The sequence below is a fragment of the Sturnira hondurensis genome, unplaced genomic scaffold (genome assembly GCF_014824575.4).
Source record: "Sturnira hondurensis isolate 20B ecotype Veracruz unplaced genomic scaffold, ASM1482457v3 Scaffold0017436, whole genome shotgun sequence".
Lineage (NCBI taxonomy): Eukaryota > Metazoa > Chordata > Mammalia > Chiroptera > Phyllostomidae > Sturnira > Sturnira hondurensis.
Genome location: NW_028090067.1, coordinates 9474108 through 9493928, shown reverse-complemented (window position 1 = coordinate 9493928; position 19821 = coordinate 9474108). Strand labels below are relative to the sequence as shown.

Genomic DNA, 19821 nt, shown 5'->3' with positions numbered 1-19821 from the left:
TCTTAGGGCTCAGTACCACCCTCATCAGTAACAGCAACACGTCAGGCTTCATCCAAACTAAAAAGAGTTTAAAAATCACCTATAAGATTTATGTTACAAGCAATCTCATCTTAGGTGAGGTTTTGTCTTAGTGTATGAATACATTTCATTTTCTTTTTTCTCTTGTGTTTTTAAACCAGAATAAAAAAATTTTAAGAAACTGTTAGTGTTTTTCCCCGAATAGTGGACAATTAAGTATGCTCTCCTCCCAACCCAGATCCGGGGCTTTTCTTTTTTTTGGTCTGAGGTGGGGTTTTAAGTTCTATTTGTAGCTGATGTGAAGGGACAGAGAAGTGCTATTATTTGGTTGTCCTAAAAAGAAATCACTATTTCAAAAAGGGAAGAAAGAGTATTTAAGAGTCAACGCTTTGGAATCAGGTGAAATGTAGTGTGACTTGGGACTACTTATGTAAACTTCCCGGGCCTTAGTTTCCTTATGTATAAAGTAGGGAGGCATAATTCATAGGGATGTTGAGCCCCCCAAAAATGAAATTACGCTCACAGAGAACTTGGCACAGTGTCTAACATACAGTGTTCATGGAAATAAGTAGGTGCTTTTGCTTGCTTATTTATTGCATGCTTTTATATTGGTGGTGGTCATATTTATTTCTTTGCTTCCTATACCAGCCACATCGAGGGAGGAAATGATATTTATAAGGCAATCCTGGGTCAGAGGAAAACTCTTAGTTTTCTGTCTACCACACTGAAAAAATACTGGACTCAGAGGGAGGACACGGGTTCTCCTGAGGGTGGAAGTCAAGGTCTTGCCCTTCCTGTTCAACAATACTGAACATTTAATTTACCATACAAAATATTAATCACACACCCAAGGACTCTTGGACAAAAATTATATTTACAAAATCATGTCTGTATTCTTCGCAGGCCAGATAGAAAACATGGCACATTAGAGATGCTCAAGAAATTCTAAACAACAGCCCTTAGAACTCCCATTTTAAAGACAAAGAAGTAGAGGCAGGGGCCTGACCAAAGCTACACAGCTAATTGGTCAGTGGTGAAATCCATTTGCTTTGCATCTCATATCTGACATTTTCCTTTTTCTTTTTTGGCAGATGCTTAGTCATTCTGTCAAAGCATTGTGGGAGGGGAGGGGTGGACGCCTAGCAACCTCTATTACTGGCTTGTTTTCTTGCAGTCCATTACCCCTCCTGGGCAAATATTAGGCAGCCACTCAAGGCCTTGATGTCCCTGATTTTTCACATCCTTCTAGAACTTCCAAGTGTGTGACGTTCTTTTATTTTTTCTGTTTTGCTCCCAATGGAAACCAATACCTCATCTTAGTTCGCTGATCTGAACGGGATGGGGTGAACGACATCCTCTTGTGTACTCAAAAGAGTCCACTGTCCAACACTCACCAGCTCACTCCTTGCCCTTTTCTTTATTTTCTTTGGTAAGCTTAGCTCTGCCTAAACATATTTACTTTTTGCCTCCTCCCCAAGATTGGCAGCATGGGAGGCAGGATCCTCCATTCATTTACTGCTGTATCCCCTATGACTACTGGCCCACACTACCCATCCTCAATTATTATTATTTGCGTTCACATACTTTTCAACACTATCTTCCATTTACTAAGTGTTTAACATATGGCAAGATCCGTAGTGAACATTTAATGCATCGCCTTATTATTCACAGTTTTCATATTCTATAAACACCCTGGCAGGGGGGCCCTGCTGTCCTCCTGTCAGGGGCTCCCAGCAGTTAGGTAAACAGCTCCAGGACACAGGACTGGATTTCAATCCAGGCCTCTCTTTCTTACCTTTGCTCTTTAGCAACTGTGCTCAGCGTTCACAGCGTCATCTGGTATGTCTGAAGTCAAAGTCTAGAAAGGCAGTGTGCTTAGTGGTCAACACTAGGGACAGCAAAAAATCTAAATTAGGGATCCTGGCTCTGCTTCCGTCGAGTGGGGGCGGGGCGGAGCGGAGAAAGGATTGTTCCTGGGAACTGGAATCCTGATCAGGAGGTCACAGGTTTACTCCGATGCAGAAAATCTGCTTCCGTGCTTCTGAGGGTCTTGGAAAGGCCGTCTTTCTAACCACCAGCTCACAGGTGGCCCGGCGCCTGGGCGGTGGGGCTGCTTCCTCCAGCGAGGGCAAGCAGCCAAGTGTGGACTCCTAACCCCAGGGCGGTGACCCGGAGCTCCCCGCGTCAGAACAACGCCCACGGGGGGCGTTACTGTGGCCGGTGCATGGCATCAGACACCTCTGCAACCCGTCCTTCCCGCTCTAACCTCAGGTTAAAAACCTCAGCACCACGTGCTGCTGGCGAACCTGCCTGTGACGGACAGCCCAGAGCTAGAGGCCTCACTCGCGGGAGCCAGCATGTCTGCTGTGGTCCTGGAGAGAGGAGGCTTGACCGGGAAACACTCCGACTTCGGCCAGGTGAGCCAGCTGTGCAGGGAGGGGAGTTTGACCCCCGCCCCCCCCTTGTGAAGGGAGGCCGAGGAATGTTGGTGTTTCCTGCTTCCATAAGCACACCGGGAAGTCTGAATCCATTTGAAGATGATGCAATTTTACAGGGAATCATCAGATAACCCAGGTCCTCAACAATTGTTTCCCAGGGTGGACTTCTGGCCTGTGTGGGTGTCAGGGGAAAAAGCATCGCTTTACAAGTTGGGGATCTGGCTTCCAGAGCTGCCCCTAACTAGCTGTGTGTCTCTGGACAGGTCACCCTTCCTCTGTGTTGATGGCTTTCCCTTCTGTTCATTGAAGGGGCTGTTCTGTAACCATGTGGGATGGGAGATGAGGTTCTCCTTTATCTGCTTTTCTGTGATGTTTATAAAATGCTTTCNGCAATTTTATGGGGAATCATCAGATAACCCAGGTCCTCAACAATTGTTTCCCAGGGTGGACTTCTGGCCTGTGTGGATGTCAGGGGAAAAAGCATCGCTTTACAAGTTGGGGATCTGGCTTCCAGAGCTGCCCCTAACTAGCTGTGTGTCTCTGGACAGGTCACCCTTCCTCTGTGTTGATGGCTTTCCCTTCTGTTCATTGAAGGGGCTGTTCTGTAACCATGTGGGATGGGAGATGAGGTTCTCCTTTATCTGCTTTTCTGTGATGTTTATAAAATGCTTTCAGCCATGTATTGAAATAACAACACTGTGAAAAGTTGCATTCTCTTGTTACCTTTGGGAGAAAAACAAGGCATCAAAAACGTGTCAGGCTTACTCAGACCTGGGAAGGGAGACAATAAACAGAAAGGAAAATGAAAGAGAATTAGCCTTGGACTTGGAATGTGGGAGACCCCTAAATGTGATTTGGGGATGATATCCAGGGTGTGGCCCATTGTCTGAGATGTGTTGCATTTCTTTCGAGGTGAACAATTGCAGAATACCTTTTTTTTTTTTACTTACTGCACTCCTAGACTCTCCAGTTCTCAAGTAAAGCCCTGTTCGGGGAGATACATTACTCACTCCGTGGGCACCTGTCGTCTGTAGGTTTAGTGAGAACCAACTAGAGAACAGGAAGGCTGGAGAGGATGCGTGCTTGATACTTTAGTATAACTAGAGAAACTGCAGAACTTTGCACTGACTTGTTTTTTAGTCCTGAGAAGAAGACTTCCTTTGAAAATGGCATGTAATGCTTGGGAGATAGGAGAACTTGGGATTGAAGAGGGACCGTGTGGGGGTCAGACAGATCCCAGGACAGATCCTGACTTTGTCTTCATCTGGTTTCTGTATTGTTGGTCACAGGACCCCCACAACCATGGGAGGAAGTTAGGGGCAGCCATCTGGTTAGGGGGCCATAGAGTGTAAAGTGTTATCAGGTGGGGATCCACAAATGGTCAGTCTTGATGACTAGGGGTGAAGAGCAGGGTTTAGAGCATGCCCTGGTACCTCCTGTGCATGGAAGTCAGGGTGTTTCCCGTTACGGAGCCTCAGCTTTCTTCATTTGAAAAATTGGAATAGAAATATCCATGTCCTCGTGTTAGTACGAGAATTGGGTGAAATAATGTCTCTACAGCTCTTAGCACAGTTCCTGGATGATAGGAGAGTGCCAGGGATGTCTGGCTGTAATTAGTTTAGTTTTCCAACAATATGTGTCTGGAACATTGGTTGGAGGGACAAACATTGAGTTGGGCCCAGTGACTGGGACAGATTTGTTATGGAATGAGGCTGGACATGAAGTCAGAGGACCTGGGCTCTCATTTTCGGGTTACTTAAGCTATGTGTTGGGAAAGTAACCTAATTGGGGCGAGGAAAGGCTCCGTTTGGGATCTGTAAAATTGTTGGGGGTTGGGGGCATTGAACTAGAATAAACTTAAGGATCCCTTCCAGCTCTGACAGTCTGCAAAAGCGACATGGTTTATGTCTTTGCAAAATGCCCAGCTCCGATGAGGAGAATACACTGGGCATAGTTCTGGCACGAGGCTGAAAGGCACATGGTGTGGCAAGTGCTCTGCACATGCAACAAGCACACAGTGCTGGAAGAGATGTTGACACATTTGTTCACCCAACGAAGACTTCCTGAGCACCTACTGTGTGCCAGGCACAGCAGAGTTTCTGCCCTGGAGAAACTTACATTCTACTGTAGGAGACAGACAAAAAAGAACCACATGAACATATAATTTCATGTAGAGATAGTGCTGTGAAGGAAAATAGAGCGGGGAATGGAACTGAAGATCAGGGGAACTCAGAAAACACACTGTGAGTGGCGAAGTCCGGGTTCAAAACCAGATCTGACTGCAACCCCCTGCAAGATCCTCTACCTCACTGCTTTCTCCTGTAGATAAATGCTGGAACATGGTATAGTGTGTCTATGGCAGGATGTTTGCATCTTGTTTTCAGTTCTCTTACCACTGTAGCTATGTGTGTCTTTAACCACACGGGCAAATAAGCACCTCCTATTGTGGTCCCCCCAAAACACTAAGATTACTGTGGTAGAACATCAATAAAAAAAGTTTTAAAAACCCACTAAAATGAAAAGGCAATGTCCCCTGGAATATTCTTGCTAAACAATATTACTACTTGTAGTTTGGAAAAGTGTTCTTTTCCAAAGATAATGAATGTATTCCTTAGATACAGCTAAACAAAATATATTTCTATTGTTAAATGTATTGCTCAGTGTTCAAAATAACTCACCCTGGTTCGTAGTAAAGTTCTTTCTCCTTGCTCTGTTTCTTCTTATTTAGTTTCTGAGCTACTCTTCTCTATCTCTACTCACCTTGGAGGCACCCATGTTTCTAAGTCAACTCATGTGGTCGCTGGAAAGAAATAAGGAATAGATTATGAGCCAATAAAAACACATTCTAAAAGAGATTTTCCCAAGGTCCCTGCCAGGTCAACAGAGTAAAATTGAAGTCAGTATGTACCCAAGACCACACCATTTCATAAACTTCCATGAGCTTCCTTTCGTTTAGAGTCTCTCCGGCTTTGAAAAGAGGAGCTCTAGTCCCAGTTGAGTCTCCCACTGGCAGACAGAATAAAGACCCTGGAGTTGTTGGACCTGAGTTCAAGTCCACTTATGAGCTGGGTGTCCACGTAACCTTGCTGAGTCCATTTCCTCATTTGCAATACTGCCGCACCCACTTCACGGGGCTATCATGAAGACATGGAAACTCTTAGAACAGTGCTAGTTGCTGCCAGTGACGGTGTTTATTAACTGTGAAAAGTACCAAGTGCGGCTCCTGGCGGGGAGTGGGACACTCAGGCAGTGGCAGGTGCTACTGTCCATGTTACTAACACCAAAGAGTAGTGACTTATCGTAGGGTAAATGTGAGTTTGCAGACACATTTGAGAAAAGTCATGACTTTAAAAAGTAAGCTGTGTATTTTTGTCAGTGGTTTCAAAATATTCCATGGTTAAGTATCATCTGGGATGCTTTTGAAAATGCAGATTCTAAGATCCTACCCCAGATATTCTTATTTGATTGGTTTGGGAGCAGCCCAGGAATCTGCATTTAAACAAGGAATCACCAGGTAATTTTGGAACAAAGGTCCAAGGAACACCCACAGAGAAACCTGGATTTAGAGAGTTCGTGGGAGAGAATGGAGGAATAAAAGGGCACCGTCACAGGGACAGAGTGGTATGGAATAAACTAGTAATGAGACCAGAGAAAAGCCCTTGCTTTGCAAGAAACCAAGGCCTTACTAGGGGCATACGTTCACAGCAGAGGGAGCTGCATAGCATGACTGATATTTAGGAGCTGCGTTCCTCACCTGGACCGCTCTCTGTGTGACCCCGGACCATAGTTTCTCCATCTGAAAAATGAGGCCTTGAGCTGCGTGAACTCAGTTATTATCAAGTTCCACGTGGACAGCAGCAGCCAAAGAAATGCCCACACTGAAGAGGGGGTGCTTCTGAGAGAAGTGAGACCCCAGAGGGCTTTTGAGGAAGGGTGAGTCATTCGAAAGAATGAGAGAAAGAGGGGTGCGGGGCATTTCCTACAATGAGGAGTTGAAAGAGCAAGGAAGAAACCAGTTCACTGGTGTGGAGGGGGGCATTTTTTGTTGGGGACCTCAGGAGACTCTTGAATATCAGAAGGAGATATTTGGTCCTTCTGGCCATGGGAAGCCTCTGAAGAACTCTGAGTTGGGGGAGGACATGAGCGAAATTCTGTTAGGGCTGGATCACTGAGCTGGATTCGTGCCAGGAAGGCAGGAACCAAAGCAGGTGCTGATGCTGAGAGCCTCCTCCATCGGACTGGACTCCGTGATTGGCTGGGTGTGCGCAGGAGGGAGAAGTGGGTGGTGATGGAGTTTTGAGCGTGGAGCATTCATGTCCGCATTGAAAGGTTCCAACTGTGGGGATGCACCAGGAATATGTTTCTGGGTTGGCCAAGAAGTCTGTTGGATTTTCCCCATAAGATGGCTCTAGTAGCCCTTAGTCATTTTTAACTTCATTTGAAACAATTTTGCTAGACTGTATGGTGACAGATGTCACATCAGGAACCATTTAAAAACACTTATCAAAATTAGTGGATTTTTGTGCAGCCATTTAATATTGAAGATAGAAGAAAATATGCAACATTTTTGGTGTATTATGCTTTATTATTTTGAGAAAGGTAAAAATGTAAAAAAAAGATTTGTGCAGTGTGTAGAGAAGGTTCTGTGACTGATCAAACGTGGCAAAAGTGGTTTGTGAAGTTTCATACTGGAGATTTCTGCCATGATTGGATGAACCAGCTGAAGTTAATTGTGATCAAATTAAGATATTAATTTAGAACAATCAGCTTTATACCATGCAGGAAATAGGCAACATACTCAAAATATCCAAATTAATAAAGTTATTGGCGAAAGTGAAAACTATGCCTTTTATTTTATGGCAAAACTAAACGGGCCTTTGGGCCAACCCTTTTCTTGGAGGCCAACGGGATAAGAGAATGTTGCCAAGGGAACTAAGAACAGGGAAACTCTTTGTCATTTCAAGGAAACCAGAAAGGACTAAGGGCTCAGTGTTCTCGGTAGGAAGAAGAAGACTGACGTCAGAAACTCATCTGCATATCTTTGGCAGGGCTTAAAAGAGGGAGCAGGCAGGGTAGAGTCTGCAAAAAGTCCCGATTCATAGACAGTATCCTGGGATCAAATAGTGTTGGTTCTTATTCTTGCTTCACCCTATAACTATGGGTAAACTACTTAATTTCTCTAGGCCTTAATTTTGTCGTCAGTAAAAGGAGGTGCTTGGAAATTAATCAAACCTACCTACTCAATCAACAATTTTTAACCTTTATTATGTTCTGGCACACATAAACTAATCACTAAAATTCTGTGGCAACCAAAAAAATATCTTTCCTTTTGTGCAGATTTGACAAAAATAGGTATAATTTTGATTCATTCACACCAGGTAGCTATTGTGTTGGTGGTTGTCATTTTTTTAATGTGACAATCTAAGGGGAATTGGTCAGTGCCCCTGACCAAATAGTCCTGTATTGCATGTTTTCAAAATTCTTGCAGCACGCAGGAGGAAAATCACTGTTCCATATTATTACAAAAATTAGATAAGATCATCTAAATCAAGCATTGATAATGCCTGCAACGTTATAGGCTCTTAATAAATGATGGATTCAACATTTTTTTAGAAAGCTGACATCTTGATCCCTATAGAGATAGTTAACAGTTCGGTTCTTCTCATTCATCTGAAACTCCTTCTAATCACACTAGCTGATAATTTAGGTTCTCTCTCCACACCTGTTTCAGGCGAGGTTCTGGGAAAATGGGAATTTTCTGAATTAAAAGAAGTTCATCCGGAAGGTCACCAGTGTTTATGCAAGGCTTATTATTATACCAAGTCACTGATAGAACCCACCCGACAGGGCCTTCTCACTGGGATAATGTAGCGTCCATGCCTCTAGTTCTTTATCTTGCTTATAAGAGAGTAAATTTCTGCACCTTTTCTTCTTCCTGGTTTTAGGTATATGCTATTTAGTGGTGGGCACACGTGGAATTTTGTATATTATTATAAAACTGCATTTTAAAAATTCAAAAGATTTCAGCAAACTCTTCCTGGAATGCCAGCCCTAATCCCACCTTAATTTGCTGTCACATGTGTGTAGAAAGTGCTAGATCCTTGGCATCCTTTCCTGTTTTAAGACATCCACCTTCCAATGGATTATTTGTGTACTTTTACGTATTTTGTAACAATTTTTCTACAACTACATGTCCAAGATCCCAGTATACGAAAGCAAGTCAGTGCTTCCCTGAGGTCTATGTCAAAGGCCAAGAGGCCATTCTTATATATTTAAAATATTTCCATCATTTTTGTAGACGCCTCTTAATATTCTATTTAAACTATTTTTATTTTTTTCTTTTTCCATCATCTGAATACTGTTTAGACAGGGCTTATTGTTAGCATGATTTTACAGATGAGGAAACTCTGAAAGCTAAATGATTTGCCTCAAGTAGCCCATATGGGAGGGTCCCAACCCACGTCCTCAGACTCGAAAGCTTACGTGTGTTCTATTTTTAGAACTTTCCACCCTGTATTTTTCAATGTTTTCCTCGGAAACTTTTTGAACCACCTCTGAGGATCTTTTTTTCCCCAGCTGTTTGGTTTGTTGTGTGTCTATTAAGCCAAATTTTGAATTTCTTCATCTTTGTATGTAGATCTCAGAGCCCCTATTACCTGGCACTTGGTAGGTTCTCATTAAAATGTATTGGATCTATAGGGCGACTGGTGACATCAGTGAATAATTGAAGGTCCTAAAGTCAAAATCTGACCTAGGAGTGTTATTGAAAATGTCCCTGCCCTTGACGGACTCGCTTCCCACCATGCTATGTACCTCTGTGTAGAATATATGTAGCTCATTGTACCCCCAGGCTTCACCAGGAAAAACAGTTCATGATGGCCTGTCCCGGAGGTTTAACAGGAATGAACTGCTGAACCACGGAGAACATTCTGACCAAGTGTATTTAATCCTCTAGGAAACAAGCTATGTTGAAGACAAGTCCAATCAAAGCGGTGACATATCACTGATTTTCTCACTTAAAGAAGAGGTTGGTGCACTGTCCAAAGTCTTGCGTTTATTTGAGGTAAGGGCTTTATTCGTTTCTGCCTGGGAGACTTGATTCTCAGCTTAGGCTCTTCTTAACATTAACCGACTGTATGACTTCAGGTGAGTGTTTCGTTCTCTCCGAACTTCAGCTGCTGTGTTCATAGTCAGATCCGTCGGAATCACTGGTTGCATACCCAGGAAACCAGCCCTGGCCTCAGACATCTTTCACCAAATTCTTCTTGAATTAATCACTTCTTAGCAGTGTCCTCAAAACACTTTTTACTTTTAAGAGTAGCACCTATGTGCCGTACATGTACACATTTCTATCTGGCCCTGAGGGTGCTTTCAACCTTGGCTCAGTCATCTTATATTTTCTACAGAGGAAAATCTCATTGTAGTATACGTGGAACCACATTTTTATATATCAAGTGTTCAATTAAGAACAAAATTAAATTTAAATACAGTCAAAGGAAATTGATTTTTGTTTTACTCTTTTGCCCTGGGATTTAAGAAGGAATATTTTTGAAGCAATTCACTTTTACCTCGAATTTTTAATAAAATTACATTTGGTGGGTTATCAGTGGGGAGAGGGAACAGGGAGAATGGGGGAAAAGGTACAGGGAATAAGAAACATAAATAGTAGGTACAAAATAGACTGGGGGAGGTTAAGAATAGTATAGGAAATGCAGAAGCCAAAGAACTGATATGTACGACCCATGGACACGAACTAAGTGGGGGGAATGTGGGTGGGAAGGAGGGTGCAATGAGGAGGGGAATAAAGGGGGGATAGGATAACCATAATAGCATAATCGATAAAACACACTAAAAATTAAATCTGGTGACTGAATACATAAACAAATGGAGAAGACCCAAAGCTACCATTCAGAAGAGTTCTAGATCATTTAAGTAGTTACTCTACTCAAAGAAGGAGAGCAGGACTCCACTACGCTTTAGTGCAGGTGGCATAGAGTGACTTCCAAAGCAGACAATATGAACAGGCGAGGGAAGAGCGACTTCGGCGAAGTTGCTCTGGTGTTCCTCATGGGATCCCAGAGCAGAAAAAGACATTTGACAGAAACCAAAGAAATTCAAATTCAGCGTTGTATTTGGTTTATGAACATGCACGAATGGTTCCTCAGTGTAAGACATTAACGGTAGGGGAAACTGGGTGCAGAGAATATTGGAATTTTCTGTACTGTCCTTTCTATTTTTCTGTAAATTTACAATTGATCTAAAGTAGTTTATTGAAAAAAAAGAAAACTTGGTCATTCAAAAAGGGGGTTGAGGGTTGGGGAAATGCCCACCTGAGTGAGAGCAAGCTGTAAGGGGAGAAGAGAGAGAGTGTGCCTTCTGAGTGGCAGACTGCTTAAGGGAAATAATATGCCTGTAAAATGCTCCTTTGTAACAATGTAGCATTTTCCCCTTGCCAGGTCTGGATTTAGAGTTAATAAATTAACTAATAGTCAATTAATAGGATGTTTTCAACTTAACTAAACCACAGGTAACTTAATTACCTGGACTGGGTAGAATGTATGTACCCAAGGAGTGTGTGTGTATGTGTGTCTGGGCATGTATGCACTCTAGATAAACCTTTTAAAATGACATTTATTGGGGTGATATTGGTTACTAAAGTTACATAAGTTTCAAGTATGCAATTCCAGAATACACCATCTGTATATTACATTGTGTGCTCCCCACCCAGGCGAACTTTTTAACGCATTCTCCAATATCTCCATTGCCCTGGTCAGTAAGTGGCGTTATTATACCCATGTACAGAGAAGAAAACAGAGGTTGATGTACTGGCTGACTGGTGGAAGGGTTGGTGTGAGTATGTACTGATTTTGTTCAGATGTACTTCAGCTGCCCTGAACATTATGCAAGCCAGCCTGCCTTCCGCCCTTCTTACCAGCCTAGGACATGCAGCGTTACGTTATAATTACTCAAAGTGCCAAGGCAGTGAGGAACATCTCATTGTAGTAGATGTGGAACCACATCAGGCAATAAGCCAGGCATGGATGGTGCTTGATTGAATCCTCACTCAACGTGGTAGAAACGGTATTACTCCAGTTTGTGGATGGAGAGACCGATGTTCTGTAAGGCAGCCGCACAGCCAACGGGTGGCGCAGGTGGGATTGAACTTGGGATCTCAGGTCCAAAACCCATCCGCTCTCTCTGAACCCCCACCCCTCTGCCAAATACAGCTGTCCCTGCACATCTGAGCACCTCTGGGGTTGTGTAAAAGTGCAGATATTCTGGCCCCAGCCTCCCCCCTTTTATGGGGTGAGGAGGATCCCTTACCAGGTATTCTTTCTTTTTTCCAAATTGAAAAATGCTTCAAAATACAGGAAAAATGATATCCATAATTCCACCATCCATGATAATCCCCTGTCAGCACTTTGACACATTCACTTTCTTTTTTTCAAGTATGATTATGTTTTCCAAAATTACACATCGACATACTGTTCTTTAAAATACATATAGACCATATGAGATACAGCTGTAGCCCTTTCTGACAATCCTGTCATCCTGCAAACTTTCCGGCCAAGGCAACATTGCTATCGGTTTAGTGTCTTTCCTTCCAGGCCTTAAAGAAGCTTTATGGATGTTGACAGGTGCTGTGCGGTGCACACGGTCCTGCAGCCTCTCTGAGTCAGTTCGGTGCGGTGGCTTTGGGAGAGCTGTTTGATTTCTCTGTGCATCGGTTCCTCGTCTGTAAAATGGGAATAACAACTGCGTCTGCTTCAAAGGGTAGTTCTGAGGATTAAATGATTTCATACATGTAAAACGCTCAGAGTGCTTCCATAGTAAGTGTTCAGTAAGACTCCCCATGTACTTTTTTTTCTGAATGCAATGTTTTTTGCGATATATACTTGTTAATACAAAACTCATGACCTTTAAATTCTGAAGAGCAGCTCTTGATGTGTGTACTCCATGTGGTGGAAGATTTCTTAGCCTCTATCCACCTAGCGCATGTACTAGGCACCTTAGCTCCTCAAAGAAAATGCGAGGTCTGCTGGGGAGGGCAGACTTCTCCCAGCAGAGCCCGGACAGCCCCTCTTTTCCTTGGGTGAGTAGCACCCAAGTCATCGTCCCATTAAGAGAGGATGTTGCTTGCCCAAGGGCCTGGTAGCTTTGTAGACCTCAGCCAGTGACCACATCAGAATGCAGCACCACAGGTTTGATGTTGATAACAGGTACAGAGGCGCTGTGGTTGCCTGTGTTGCACAGAGGAGGGAGGGGGAGCAAAGAAGCAGATGTCGTAGTGAACTGAAGCCACGTGATTAGGAATATAACCAAACCCCATACCTGCTAACTCACAAATGTCCCACTATCCTCGGTAATTTGTCCTGCCAGTTCTTCAGGCATTTATTTTAACAGTTGTCACAGCGCTTTGGTTTTTAGCCTCTACAACTTCATGTTCCATGCCTTCTTAAAAAATATAGGGTCCTGCAAGTCTCCACCGCAAGTGGTTCAGTGAAGGGCTATCGAACTCCAAGCAGGCTTTTCGGGGAAGTTGTACCCCAGAGGTCTCTCCCTCCACCAGCCCTCCCCACTAGTCACCTTCCTGTGTACTCTCCAGGGAAGGGAGCACACAGTCAGCAGATATACAGAGCTCTTAAGTGATGAGTATGCTTTTTTGCATCACTTAGTTGATGGAGACACAGAGGCTCCGATGAAGCTGTGCAAGGCTAGACACTTGGAGACAAAAGCTGCTTTCAGACGTCACTCTCCCTGTTCACAGTAGACTGGTCTTTTGAAAACAAATGGAAAAGGCACTGTCTGTGTTTGTCACATTCACTTTCTGCACCCAATGCACCTCTGCCCAGATGGCCCATGCCTTCCCTTCAGCAGACATTCAGGGGGCTCATCCTCTCTCATTGATGCATTCAGCTAATATTTTGTGTAAGTGTCTACTGGTTTCAGACCTATATAGGTGCCGGGGGGACTGGGGTGAGTCAGAGAGTCATTCTGTGCCCCTCTCAACCTTAGGAGAGCTCAAGGTTCCATGAGCTTCCTTAACCCATACTTGAGACAGAGTTAGGGGAGGTTTCTTTTAGATACAGTGTTTAAGCTGTACTAAAAGGTGATTATGATAGTAATCAGGTTTGGAGGTTCATTTCTAAAGCCATGCTTACCAACCAAAATTATCTAAGTACCCATATTGATCAGCCGGAAAAACTTCAACCCAGAAATTACATGCCAAACAAGACAGTTAGTTACTAACAACTTGATTCAAATGGGAAAGAAATAGTTCAAAGAATTAGGCTGTGTGCTCTTAGCCAGAAACTTCTTTCACATTTAAAAGATACATTTTTCTTTTCATTATATGGCTACCATAATAAGACTTTTGAGAAATGAATAGAAATTATGCATAATCTTGTCATAACTCATTTTGATGCATTTCATTCTAGTCTATTTTAATTAATTAATTAATTAATTAATTGCCTGGTCATATTTTTTAAAGTATGTTTTAATTATCACACACCTATATCCATCATAAGCATTTTCTCAAGGGCTTGCATTATAATCCTGTAAGACATAAAGTGAATTTTTTCACTTTATGACATGAAAGCAATAAATGTTGTTTTAGAAAAGTTGGACCATGACAAAAATGAAAAAAGAAAGAAGGAAACAAAATCACCTCCAGGCCCATTATCTAGAGACCGCCTCCGCTGACGTATCTTGCACCGATCCATGACACTTTATTTTACATAAGGTGTTGTTGCTTTTCCATAGGTGTGTCATCGTCACTGAGTGATTATACTACAGTCTCTCTAACCATTCCTCTACAGTGGAAATTTAGTTTACAAATTTTGGTTAAAAAGTTTCCCTGGAAGATAGGTCTCTAGAATAATAAAAACTGAGTTTGGGGGTATACCTTGTTTTGTGGCTTTTCCCAAAAGAAGTGCTGTTCCCAGGGTCGGGGTGTGGATGGTGATAACCAGTAGCCTACGGTCAGCTTTCCAGCCCTTCTTCCCCCTTCTGCCTCCTGCCCCACGCCCCTCCCTCTTCCCTTAGCACTGAGTTTGCCAGAGGTGTGGCTTAGTCCTGGCTCGTGGCCTGGCTGTGCTCTCTGGCCTCCACAAGGCAGAAATCTGGTTCCTTCTTTTTTTGAAGTTTCATCTGATGTAACTGAGGTGGAACTCAGTCGCCCTCTCTCTCTCCTCTGAGCCAAAGTGGTGATTCTTTGCTTTGTTTCAGAAGTTACCTTTCTTTGCTTAAACAGCGTCCGAGCAGCCACTGTGTCCCTGGCCTTGCCTCCTCTCTCTCTCTCTCTCTAGCCCATGTCCTCCGGGCAGAGAACCTGGGGTCACAGTCAGGACTGAGTTCCCCACAGCGGCTGCCACCAGTAACAACCCCGTCACAATGACCCCGAAGTCGCAAAACACTGGGCCCCTGTTTCCTACCATTTTGGCAAATCCCCTCCATCTCTGATTTCACTTTTTTATATCACTTTTCACATTCTCAAATGGTTGTTGGGAAGATCACAGAAAATAATTCTAAACTGTGAAATGCTAATCATAATATTGTAATTATCACATTCTCGTCACCCACGTACCATTAACCATCGAGGGAAAAATATATACACTTCTTGAACTACAAAGTTGATGAATTTTTGTTCTTGAACATTGTTGAGCCACTCAAGTTACACATTATTTTTCCAGGGTACATTTTGTCTATTTAAATGTTTGGGATAACCCTGGTTATTTGGTTATTTTAACACAGGGTAGAGCGCTGCCAATGAAGTCACAGACTTTCTTACAGAGTAGCAGATGACTTACCACATGTCGAAATTTGAGGACCAATTTAAATAAATGACTTTTAATGACAAATCCAGGATAGCTACAATATCACCAGCTAAAGGCATTGAGTTTGAGTAGGCACAGAGAGTGGTTATTATTTTTGTGGCATTTAGGAAAAGCAGCCAGTACACAACTCTGTCCTTCTCAACCAGACCTCGTGTGCCCACCCTGTTAAATGCTGCGGTCTGCCCACACGGCACCCCAGGACTGCCTGCCCCCTTCGCCCTCAGCCGCCATCATTATAAAATAATATATAAATTAGTTCTCTTTTATGCTTGTTGTTTATTTCCCTGCAGCTTGAATGTGAGCTTTTATAAAGGGAAGTATCTTTGTTTTGTTCACTGTTGCATCCCAACCACCCAGAAGAGTAATCGGTACCTGGTAGATGCTTTGTGCACGTTGGTTGCATATTTGAATAAAAAAGTAATTATGCAAAAATATGAGCAGTAATTATGTTAAATAATTTTTACTGAGCACTTACCACCTACCTGGCAGTGTACATGTGTCATTTCATTCAGTGTTCCCCCAAAATGTCTGAAGTAGGTGTCACTGTCATCACCAAATTAGAGACAGGGAAATCAAAGGTTAGAAACATGGAGATAAATTGTCGCAGGTCTTGTCGCCCATATAGTTAAGAACGTGGATTTAAATCCAGTAAGCTAAAAAAAAAAGCTTAAAAAAAAATAAATCCAGTAAGCTTGACTCCTGTGGACCCTTTTCAAGCAGAACTCTGTTGTTTCTACGGATTTATTTGTTGAGATGTTAATATTTAGATTCTATGGAGTTTCACTTGGAAAAGATTTTTTTTGTTCCTGTGTAAATACTTTTGGCATACTCTGTCCTGGACATAGTGTCCAGATCAACATTTTACACACGTGGCCCTGGCATTCGGCTGCTCCCCATGTGGTTAAGTTCTCTGGCGTTTGAACTGCACCCCCACCTCTTGCCATTTGTTACTGGGATTTGAGAAAGAAAGCAGAGTGGAGGTGGGCAAAGTGGCGTGAGGGGATACTGGGGACATCTGTAATAGTGTCAACAATAAAAATGAAGGAAAAAACAAAAAGTAAAAAAAAAAATCCTGTAATTTTAAGGACTTTTTTCTGCTCTAATTTAAAAAATCCTATTTCTCATCTGTCTGCATTTCGTGTGCTGTGGGTTTTGCTCTGTTTTTGCGTGTTTGGTCTGTGTTAATGCCAATAACGATCCCCTTCACACGTCCAATTCTGTTTTCTAGGAGAATGGCATAAATCTGACCCACATTGAATCAAGACCTTCACTTTTGAAGAAAGATGAGTATGAATTCTTTACCAACCTGGATAAAGGCAGCATGCCTGTTCTGGCCAACATCATCAAGATCTTGAAACACGAGATTGGTGCCACGGTGCATGAACTTTCCCGAGACAAGAAGAAAGACACAGGTAAGGAGGCAAGCAATTTTGCAACCCGGGCCACTCTACATTCTGTTTACAAAACAGTGGCAAAAATAATACCCGCCCTGGAAGATCATTGGGGGATTAAGCGAGAAGATGTAAGTGAGAGACCCAGATGAGTGCCTGGCATATTGTAGATGTTTAACAAATGTTAGCTTTTTTTTTTTTCTTCCTCGGGATAGCTATTTCTCCTAGTAGTTGTTATAGTTCTGTCGCTGCGATTTTTTAGGTATTTTTCCTTCTTGGGTCGTCAGGCTCTCGACTTCCTGCCTCCAGAGGCGGGGCGGTTAGGGTGTCCAGGGTGCTATCTACGTAGATACAACTTCAAGACAAATCCTGTACTTATCTCCACTCCAGCCAGAGGCTGCCCACACATCCTTCATAGTTCCTCGGCTCCATCGCTGGAGGCCGCCTGCCCTTGTCCTAGTGTTTCCACTGTCACCGTCCACCTCTCTGCCTGTCTCTTCCACCACATTGTGAGTTTCTTATAGGCAAGGGCAGTCTTTTATATATACGTCCTAGGAGTTCAGCCCCGTGTGGAGGATGCAAGTGCTGAGCAAATATTTGGGAGTGAGTGATTAAGTGAAGGAGTTGTGGAGAGTTGCTCTCTCTGTTTCCTCATGGAGCTGCTGCATGCTTCCCGTTGATGTCCCCTGAACAGTAAGGCAGTGACGGGGGCGGTACAGTGCAGGCATTGTAAGTGGGTTGGGGTTGAACAGACTTCGGTTCAAGTCCTGCCTCTTCTACTTAATGACTTTGACACCCCTGACAAGTCCTTTTAACTGCTCTGACCTCAATTTTTAAAAAAGATTTTATTTATTTATCTTTAGAGGGGAAGGAAAGGAGAGAGGGAGAGAAATATAAATGTACAGATGCCTCCCATGTGTCCCCTGCTGGGAACTAGCCTGCAACCCAGGCATGTGCCCTGACTGGGAATCGAACCGCAATCGTGTGGTTCACAGGCCCGCGCTCAATCCACTGAGCTACACCAGCCAGGTGACTTCTGTTTTTCATAGGGTTTTTGTGAGGGTTAAATGAGATACATAAACAGTGCCTAGATTGGAGAAATGATAGCATGTAGTTGTTGTTACTATTATGATTATCCTAAAAAAATGCAGAGGGACAAAGGGATAGCTTTTTTAGGGTGCAAAGTATATTCAGATAAACTATTTGAATAAACTCTTTATTTGTAAAAGCAGTTTCAGGCTTACAGAAAAACTTGTGCAGAAACTGTAGAGAGTTTCTATGTGCCCTCCTTCTCCTCCCCCTACCCCACCCCAATTTCTCCTGTTATTAACATCCTGCGTTAGACTGCTACATTCTTTATCATTGGTGAGCCATAGTGTTATGGTATAATTAACTAAAGTCCATTGTTTGCATTAGAGATCATGCTTTGTATTGTATGGTTCATTTGGTTTTGATAAATGCGGGTAAGGACACGGTGATTGACAATGATGGATAATATCACGTATGCATCGTTACAGCGGCATGTAGATGGTTCAGCTGCCTCTCCGATGCTCTGTGCTCCACCGATTGATGTCTCTTTCCTTACTTGGTCCCTCTGGCAACCACTGATATTTTTACTGTCTTCATGATTTTGACTTTTCCAGAATGTCATATTGTTGGAATCAGGGTATGTAGCTTTTTTAGACTGGTGTCTTTATTTTATTTTATTTTTTTAGAGAGGGGAAGGGAGAGAGCAAGAGAAGGAGAGAAACATTAATATGTGGTTGTCTCTTGTATGCCCCCTACTGGGGACCTGGCCTACAACCCAGGCATGTGCCCTTGACTGGGAATTGAACTGGTGACCTTTTGATTCGAAGGCAAGAACTCAACCACTGAGCCACACCAGCCAGGGCTAGACTGGTTTGTTTCACTTCCATGTCTTTTTGTGACTCAATAGCTCATTTCCTTTTAGTGCTGAATAATGTTCCACGGCATGGATGTACCACAATTTGTTTATCCATTCGCCTGTTGAAGGACATTTTGGTTGCTTCCAAATTGTGGTGACTTTGAATGCTGCTAACACATTCACATGCAGGTCTTTGTGTGGACCTGAGTTTCCAGCTCGTTTGAATGAATACTTAGGAGAGCCACTGCTGAGATGAAATGTTTTTTCCTAAATAATTTAAAATTTGTTTTATTACAAAATGAAAGGGTTGAGTTTTTTTGTTTGTTTGTTTTTGTTTTTTTTGTAAAAAACACTAAAGACTTTAGGTCAAGAGCATTTCAGGCTCCATAGCTGAGAGTAGTGTTTTCATAGTCAGAGATGCTTTAAAACAAGGCAAGACCCACCTCTTAGCACAAGCCATTGAAACAGCAAGAGATACCTCCAAGGCCTTCCTGGGAGATCTCACTTCTTTTTCTGTCCTCGTCCTCCTGTGGCCGTCTCGCAGACAAGAAAATCCATCCAGGACTCTGCTCTTGCCCAGGGTATACAGCCACACTCGCGGGCTCAAGTCACTGGGGGTAGACACTTGGCATTCCTCCTCAGATCAACCCTGTCTGCCTGCCCCCCTTCCACCTTCCAAGCTGCTTCCCAGATGATCATCTTCTTTTGCTTTTCCGGCCACCTGTTCCCCACAGGAGCTGCAGGCTCTCAGGACAAAGGCCCTGCTGGACCCGGGGCCAAGCTCTGCTTCTGCCTGGAGCAGGTGGAGGCCTGGCCAGCTGGGGCCCTGGGGGAGGAAATCAAAGCAATTGACAGGCAGGCCCATGGCCCCTTGGGGAGCCAGGGAAGATGTATGTAGACCAGATGAAGGGCTGGCAGCCTGAACTGGAGGCTTAGAAAGGAGGTTCTTAATGGTCTGGGGAAGAATAGTTAGGAGCCCAGACTTTAAAGCCAGGGCACACCATAGTTAGTGTAACTTTGGGCGAATTGCTGACCTTTACAATATCCCAGGGTATCCCATGGGAGTAACAAGTGTCTCTGTCTCCTGGGATTAATGAAATAATAGCAGCGGAGCATTGGGAACAGTGCAGAGCACGTTCAAGGGCGTAATAGATGTCTCTCTTGGGACCGTGATCACAGTTGCTATAAATAACAGCCCGAGCACAGGAGCCACGAAACGCCAGCTTACAAAAGGCAACCCGGTCAATGTTCCT

At 43.4% G+C, this 19821-nt stretch overlaps 1 protein-coding gene across 2 annotated transcripts in view; it reads left to right on the top strand.

The window, feature by feature from the left end:
• Nucleotides 1-2257: 2257 nt before the first annotated feature.
• The window catches only part of PAH (phenylalanine hydroxylase), a 48420-nt gene continuing 30856 nt past the window's right edge, over nt 2258-19821 (top strand). Inside the window, exons 1-3 of one of the 2 annotated variants that reach the window (XR_005069760.1) lie at nt 2258-2435; nt 9412-9519; nt 16521-16704. Coding sequence is in view for 1 of the 2 variants with exons in the window: in XM_037068505.1 (XP_036924400.1) it covers nt 2376-2435; nt 9412-9519; nt 16521-16704 (352 nt within the window). In the remaining variant the exon portion in view is untranslated. The remainder of the gene's footprint in view (nt 2436-9411; nt 9520-16520; nt 16705-19821) is intronic. The other variant, XM_037068505.1, reaches the window with a different exon arrangement.